The sequence below is a fragment of the Gastrolobium bilobum genome, unplaced genomic scaffold (assembly GCF_033153095.1).
Source record: "Gastrolobium bilobum isolate Gb01-03AN ecotype WA unplaced genomic scaffold, APGP_CSIRO_Gbil_v1 utg1608, whole genome shotgun sequence".
NCBI lineage: Eukaryota > Viridiplantae > Streptophyta > Magnoliopsida > Fabales > Fabaceae > Gastrolobium > Gastrolobium bilobum.
In genome coordinates, this window is record NW_026898739.1 from 56,724 (window position 1) to 65,268 (window position 8,545).

Sequence of the window (8,545 nt, forward strand, 5' to 3'; positions counted from 1 at the left end):
TGTAAATACGTGTGAGATTACTTTTTCAATTAAATGATTAGTGTTATGTATATGACAAAAACCCATATTTTAGAAGATTCAAAAAGGATTAATTGTTAATAGGGAATTAATGAAATGTTCTTTAATTATTCTAATCCTATTATGACAGCAATAGATCAATAATTGGACTCCCAATACTCCTAAGAGGCTCTAAAATCCACTCCTACCAAGTAACTCACATATAAATAAGGGGTTAAACTAATAAGGTATACATACTCTGAATTCTCTCTCTTAGTTTGTCTCTGTGCACATACCCTACATCTTGACTATGTCGTTTGTATTATTGTGTACAGTCATCTGATCTCTAAGATACCTCCTTCATAGATACCAGAAAGAGGACAAATATAATATATATTAACATACTAATCTCTGGTTGAACATCTTCACCTATCATATCATAACAATTAGTTTGACAGGAGTAGAGTTTGTATCTAGAATGATCTATTAGGCATGTCTATGAAGAGTAAATATTTTAATTTGAAAATTACACTTACGCAAATTTTGCTTTTATATATATATATATATTGGATTTTTGACCATTTATATGCGTTTTTTCATAAAGTATACTGGATTAATACATCTGGAATAAGTATTAATATATTAATACAATCAATACCGTATTTTATTTTAACCATGCGGAACTACTCCCACACATGAAAAGTGCGAGACTTGCATGGCTGATTAGTATGATAATATTTATGACAGACGCATTAATCCAGTATATTTTATGGAAAAACACATCTAAATGGTCAAAAGCCATATATATTCATAATCATTCCATTGAATATTATTATATAATTTATATGATATTTTAAATTATTTTTCATTGTATCTTTAAATCTTAAGATTTCATATACTTCATAATTCATAACTTAATTTGAGAATTCACGATTTGAATTGCTATTTGATAATTTTGATCTCCACAAATACTTTTTACATATAAAAAAAATTGGGCTTTAACCCAAGTTACTTTAGAGCCTTTTCAATATCTCAATAGTCCATTGTTAAGGCGCAACCCACTTACCCATTGTGCCACTCAGAAATTTCAGAGAATGCATAAAAAATTGTTATATATGCACATATATCTTATGACAATTTCAGTAGCTAGTTTTTTAATTAATGGTAATAACTTCGTACTTTTCTTTTTAAAGTGTACGCTTCATTTTAGAGGAGTCGCATTTTAAATGCATAATAACTATGGGCGTTCATGAATTAAATTGGATTATATTCGAGGGAGAAAAAGCAATTCAATATAATTTTTTTTATAACATTATTAGTACATTTTGACTTAAAATATAATATAATATAAACGATTTATTAGATCAAATTTGATATTGTGTAGAAGAAAAGAAAGATGTGGTTTATGTCATGTAAACTATCATGTATAAATTAATTTACCACTTCACATATTATTTAGTCAAGTTAATTATCATTGTATGATGATATCATTGGTGATTTTCATTTTCTTTATTTGGTAATATATTCTTATAAAATTAATGGAGGTAATGAGTGACAAAACAATAATAAATATGTGAATAGCCAACTTTTTTTTTTTATATATACATGTAATGATCCTATTTGTTTTTAGTATATATTTGTATAATTATTTGACCAATTTAATTCGAGCATTCTTGAATCTATTTTAAAATTCTTCAATATCATTTTCTATCGGAATTCACGTATATTTACTTCTTTCTTTTAAGGTTAAAATAGTGGCAAAGTGTGCAACCACTCCGAGCCGAACAGTTATTAAAGCTCTTCCCAAATAGAAGACTTCAGGATTCGAACCTTTCCCACTTCATTGACAGGGATTCATCCTGGGGTCTATTGACCACTAGACCAACCGGAATTCACATATATTTGCTAACTACACGGTATATGATTTTTTTTGCATAAAGATCATCTTTTTCTGCTTTTGGAAAATAATGTTCTTTCTTTTGTAAGTACATGGATTTTCACAAACAATAGTAGGACTTGTTTCAATAGTTATTAGAGGTTCTTTTTAACACGTATAAAGGTGGTGTTGCAATGATTGAAGAAAACAAAACAAATTGAAAATAACTAACTACGCAATAGGCATGAAGCTCAAGTCCACATCAAAGGGTTTGTGAGGAATGTGTCTACTCCCACAATGCTGGGAATGAATGAAATAGGTGAGAAAAAAGAAAAGAAAAAAAAAACTTTTTCCAATTGAAATAACGTGGTTGCTGCAAGCTAGTCTTATGTAGAACTTGTTGATCCTCTCTCTTGTGGCAAATCACAGGCTTTGTTTTGATTGGTAATATTGTTAATTTTTCTACTCCAACTATACCTCTTCTTGGTTTCACTGTACAGGATAACTCCAATGACAGTGAGTGCATAGCCAAGCATTCCTATCACTGAAATAGGATTTTTGAATATCAAAATTGAGATCACCACAGCAACTGCCCCCTTTGCATTTCCTAAAACCTGTAATTTTGGACAAACTTCATTCAGATTCAACTTAGACCACAGATATCTCGCAGTTCATCTAATACGGCAAATCTAGAGTAATGGTAAAAATGCTTCTTTATGACCGAAAGATCACATGTTCGAATTTGATAAACAGTCTTTTTGTAAATATACAAGGTAAGACTACATACAAGACTTGCCCTCTCACCCCTACTCTCGCTAGTTGAGATTTAATGGGAGTGATTTATATTCAGTGGTTCATCTAAGTAACAAGAAAACTGGAAGTTTAAATTCTAGCTGCTCGTTCAAATACCAAGAAAACATCTACTATTCCCTGGATGGTAAAAACATCAATCAATGGAGCACCTTGAAAAGAATGCTCAACAAGTGCTTACTTCATTTAATTTTGCTCCCCTTAGAATTTACCATATGAAATGTGTTAAATTGAGTTTTTTAATCTGTCAAGTTGTTCCCATGGAGAATGTATATAAGATAAAAAATGGAGAAAGGATATTAGTAAAACATGAATTGGATCAATGGTATTAAGACATACCTGAAGGGTAAGAGCACTTGTATGTTTAGTCACCAAAAAATTGGTCAAGTTCACGAAATATGCAAGAGAAGAACTGAAAAGCAGATACCAGATAATACTGATATCCTTATTGGCAAGATCTATTGTAATCCAAATCACGTTTTCCTCCATCAACAATGTTGCAGGAAGTAAGACCAACATTGCTATAGGTGCCATATAAAGCAGCAGGTTCATAGAATTCAACTTTTCTCTGGAAACCATCGAAGTTATTTTATGTTGGTTTACAAAACAAAAGAAGTAAATGAAAGTAGCATTTCAACAATCTTTTGTTATGATAAGGACAAAACAGATAGGATCATTACCCTTCTGAGGACAACAAAATATCTTGAAGCACTGATTTAAATGCTCTGGCTGCAGTCGATGAAACACAGATTATAAATCCAAACATATGAAAACTTGGTTCACCCTGCAGCATAAATGTTACATGTGAGATAGGCGAAGAACAAATTGATTCTTGGAGAGAAAACAGAACAAGTAATGCTAGCAATTGTTTTGATGGTTTTAAAGAACATTAAAATAGTTAAGATCTAAAAATCAGAAGAAGAAAACAGGTGGCTTAAAGAAATTGAAGTGGGAAAGGAACAAATGTTATAAAGCCATGTTGTTCTTGTGCTAGTAATGAATCCAAGATATTAAGTTTGCATTTTCCTGAATCTTCACGAAGTGGTAACTCAAAATTTAACCCTCATTCAACTGAATTCTGGACTGAGGATGGGCCTTGGAGCAGTAGTAAGGTTGCTCTTTATGACCGGAAGGTTACCAGTTCGAGTATGGAAAACAATCTCTTTGTAAAAATACAAGGGTAAGACTGCATATGGTTGGTTGACCCTCACCCCTACCCTCGCGAGATGGGGAGCCTTGTGCACTGAATTCTGGACTAGATCTTTTCCAGCCAAACACACAATCTTAAGCTCTTAGTCTTAGCTATCTATCTTACCTAGTATTTTAACCTGAAGAAAGTTGAAGTCAGTCAGTCAGCTAGCCAGTTCATGTGTTTTGGTTTTTCATCTTTCCCTTTGTATGGCCATGTCTCGGGCTATCTCATTTGGTTACTCTGGTTATGCACGTAAATTCAAAGACAAAATAATCTAAATAAGCTCAGTTCTGACTAAGCCATGTATTGAAATAACTATATATATCTAAACTTTTTTTCAAAAGTAATCTAAAAAAGCTCAGTTCTGACTAAGCCATGTTTTTGTTTTCATAGCTGCTGTATGCAATTAGCTTAGCTACCTAAACATATAAACTTAAATTTATCTTCAACATTTCAATTTATTTCAGTAATTCACAATTAGGCAACATACTTTGTTGCCAATTTATGCAATGTTCGTTGACTTCCAAGATCAAGACTGAAGGAACCCATATGAAAAAAAAATGATAATATTGGCAAATATGCATAAATACCCAAGAGAGAAAACTCCACTTTTCTTGTTCCAATTTAAAATGATAGGATCAAAGAGAAAAAAGAAAATGGGTCCTTTTTCTCCCCTTCTGGGTTTGAAGTTTTCATCATCTAAAGCAATTCAAAATCAACAAAAAAAAAAGGAAAAAGATTGAAGATTGAAGATGGAAAATATTTACCCCACTAGCTACGATGACACCAGCAACAACAGGCAAAAGGGTGGCATAAGTAACCCAAGCCTCTCTTGTTCTGATCATAGCATAAGCAAAAACTGCAGTGAAGAAAGGGGTGGTGGCTCCAATTGCCTGGTTAAACGACACAGGAATGTACTTGAGTGACATGTTTCCACAAACGACAGAGAAACAGAAAACAAAGCTCAAACCACAGATTTTCCCAAACTGTTTCTTGGACTGCACACTCTGCAAAGGGACTATGTCCATCAAAGAAATGGCAACATAGCTGAAAATAGAACACATCATCATGTGACACATGGTGAGAAAAACAGGGTACTTGAACCCATAATTGCTGAGCAAGTACTTGTTCATAAGGAGCACACCAATGTTAGAACTATACCAAGAAATCACCACCCCAATGGTTGACCATGGGATCGGGTTCATCACCATCTATGTCTCAAAGGGTTTATGCAAAATGATTTTTTTTTTTTTTTTTTTTTTTTGGTTTTTTCTGCTGGGAATTCTTCAGTGAAAAACAAAGCTTTGTAACTAAGGAGGTAATATTGCAACGTTTTTGGTTAGAAGAGAGAGAATAGTGATTGTGGGAAGGTGCACCTTTCATCCCAAATGCATGCAGAGAAGTGACTCATAGCAACGGTGATTTGTGGGTCCCACACTCATTTTCAGAGCTTGGACACTGAAACTGAACTCACCATTTGGTTAAGGTACACGTTTTGCAAATGTTTAGGGGTGCATTCAATATTCATTCATTGATAACTTCAAAAATTTAGACATTTATGGGTTTAATATTTATTTATCTCGTACACACATAAAACACATAAAAGTAAATGAGCCATACGGACTATATAGACTCGTGTGAGAGAAGAAAAGATAAAGAAAAAATATAGATCCATATAATTTTTTTTTTTTTTTGAGCTATCCCATGTAATTTTATATGTGTATATAAAATAAATTTATTTCTTATAACATAAAATATTTGTTTGGTAACTATTTAAGTTTGTAAAAACTGGTTCTGGTGCCAGTTTCCCAAGTGGCTCGTTGGAGTGGAGTGTGAAACACATCTTATAAGTCCTCGGTTCCAAACCGGCAACGGAACTCAATTTAAAAACTGGTTCTGGTAAATATTAATTTAAAGTTTTTTTCTTTGAATAAATCTATGAGTGATTATTAAGTAAAATACAATTATAAATCTCATAATCAGTAAGCATTTAATTTTTTAATTTAAATAATTAAAAATTATGTAAGATAAAAGATTGTTTAATTTGCTTTTATAAACCACAGTTATTCTCCGTGAGAGTCAATCCTATTTGAGGCGAATTTAGAATTAAGGCTCTAAATCTCTTTCAAAAATGGCACTGGAGATTATCGAACATATTTTCTCCCCCTATTTGCTCAGCACTCATACGCTAACTAAACTATCATTATTTGATTGTTTAAAATAAATTTTAACTAAACTAAGTTAAGTTAAAACTTCTCACAAAACAAATTGAATTTATATAAGTAGTTGAGTTCGTTTTTTCTGCAATTACTGCATATAAGTTATCTGCAGTAAGCCTAATACGACGTCATTTTTGGACAGAAATCATGGTTTTTTTTGTAATTTTAATTTATTTCAGGGTTATTATAGTCTTTATAATATAATTTTCTAATCTTTCAATTCCAAAACGACGTCGTTTTGAAAATAAATGCAGATAACTTATCTGCATTAATTGCAGAAATATTTTTCTGTAAGTAGTTTATCTTAAATAATTTTAAACAACTTTTGAGAGTTGCCTTGCTGTTAAGGGTGTGTTTCAAAATGGCAATGCAATTGTTATGTTTTAGGGAAAAAGAATTATTTTTTAAATGATATAAGTTGTGTCATTTCATTCTCAGAAAGAAGTAAGACTCACACTTTTATTTATTTTTTTTATCCACACTCTCTCACACATGATCTATTTCTTTCTCTCACTTAAAATGACATAACTTTACATCATTTAAAATAACACACAATTTTGCCTATGCTTTATAGATAGAACCTTAAATATAGGGGTGTACAAAATAATCAAAAAACTGAACCGAACCGAACCGCTCCTTAAAATAATCGATTTTTAAAAACCAGTTCATGAACCGAATCGGTTTTTAAAGAACCTGCTCATGAACCGAACCAGTTTAAGAACCGAACCGATTTTTAGAAACAGATTAAGAACCGAACCATTTTGAACCGAATTGAACTGAACCGTTTTCAAACCGAACCAAATTGATTTGTATAACTTTATTTTTTAAATTTTTATTTTTTTTTCTTTTCAAAAGAGGGTCGACCCGAACCGGTTTCGAACCGTTTCCAACCGAAGCGAACCACTTCCGAACCGAACAATTTAAACCAATTCGGTTCGATTTTCAAAAAAACCGGTTCGGTTCGACCTATGCACATCCCTACTTAAATATAGGGTTTTTGTTGCATATATTAAAATATTAAAAGAGTAAACTATATTTTATTAAAATTAATATTTTTGTAATTATAATTATATGTTAACTTACTCAATTTTATTTTAATTTTGTACATATTTCGATTAGTGTTGAAGAAAGTACGTATATATATCTTTGCCAGAAATAAAATAAATTCGAAATCTTTTATTTTTTTCATGATTATAATATTATTGGAGAAATGGTTTGCCATGTTACATGACAAAAAATCAATTTTTCTACACACAATTCAAATTGGGCTCTATCTTTGATTTTTTTCTTATTCCACTTTTTAATGGATCCCACGTATAGTATGAGTATGTAGAAAAAAATAGTTTATTGTCATATAACATGATAAAAACAAAAGGTTATGTTTATCGCATTTTACATGATATAAACAACTTTCCTACACACTCAAAAAAGGATTGAATCCTACCACTTTTTTTTTTCTCTCTTCTTATCTATGAGTTTTATTTCTACAACATAAAAAAAATATTTCCCAAAAACAAAACCCCATATTATTTTACTTGGGTAACATGCAATGGCGGCAGATCTAGGAATTTCATGGTTTAATCTATTTATTGTAATGTAAGTTAATATACTTAAAGAGTAGCGTACACTATAAATAGCCTCTTCAAAAAGCACAGAAAACTTTGGCTAGCACCATAATTCCAATTAGAAACTGACATGTGCCGGCCTTTAAGCTAATAACAAGAACATTTGGTTTGGCGAATATCCAACACGTATTCAACACTCCTTCTCTGCCGGAGTTGTCAACTAGTTTTTTTTTTTAATATAATTATTTATACAATTTTAGATCAATTATGTAATGTCATTTTTAAAACAATGATTTTAAAATTAAAACCCTAACAATTGTTTACCCAAAAAAAAACCTAAACAATATAATAAAAGTTTATCCAGAGTCATAGCTAGTTTAGTTCTACTATAAATAACCATGGTTAAGTGATCTACTAACTCATGGTTTCTTTCATCTTGGGATTAGAGCAGAAGATTATGCTTCTCTAAGTGAATATACCTGACCTAGTTCTATAGTTTATACTTATACATGTTAAAATGTAATGATTAAAATAATTTGATAGTACAAAAGTTAGAGATTATTATTATTATTATTATTATTATTATTTACACCTTTTTTTAGATAAGAATTCATAAGCAAAAGTTTAATTTTAATGTACTATAGATGCAAATTTCATATTGAATAAGATTTACTGCACCTCTTTCACACATGTTGAAGTGCATTACCTCTCACAATCACAATAAAGACATCTGTCACCATGAACATTGTCAAGAATGCAGACTTGGAATCTAACAAGGTCGGGTGATGAATAAACTTCACCAAAAAATTACAACTAAGCTCTCGAGGAACAGTTAAACTACATTCACCAAACAGGGTATTGTAACGAGCATTGTGAAGACTGAAGA

The 8,545-nt window shown here is 31.2% G+C and overlaps 1 protein-coding gene across 1 annotated transcript; it reads right to left on the reverse strand.

The window, feature by feature from the left end:
- Window positions 1–2,259: 2,259 nt before the first annotated feature.
- On the reverse strand, window positions 2,260–5,086 carry LOC133283752 (probable sugar phosphate/phosphate translocator At3g11320). The gene is made up of 4 exons (XM_061480665.1): window positions 4,643–5,086; window positions 3,364–3,467; window positions 3,023–3,251; window positions 2,260–2,487 (listed from the first exon to the last, which is right to left on the reverse strand). The coding sequence occupies exons 1-4, from the start codon at window positions 5,084–5,086 to the stop codon at window positions 2,260–2,262; spliced, it is 1,005 nt and encodes a 334-aa protein (XP_061336649.1).
- Window positions 5,087–8,545: the final 3,459 nt, after the last annotated feature.

What these genes read in the sequence shown, in the direction of transcription:
- LOC133283752 (XM_061480665.1), bottom strand. Translation starts at nt 5,086, where the DNA reads ATGGTGATGAACCCGATCCCATGGTCAACCATTGGGGTGGTGATTTCT. An exon ending in GTGTCATCGTAGCTAGTGGG is followed by an intron (nt 3,468 to 4,642) that starts GTAAATATTTTC and finishes TTTATGCTGCAG; the next exon opens with GGTGAACCAAGTTTTCATAT. An exon ending in CAAGTGCTCTTACCCTTCAG is followed by an intron (nt 2,488 to 3,022) that starts GTATGTCTTAAT and finishes CCAAAATTACAG; the next exon opens with GTTTTAGGAAATGCAAAGGG.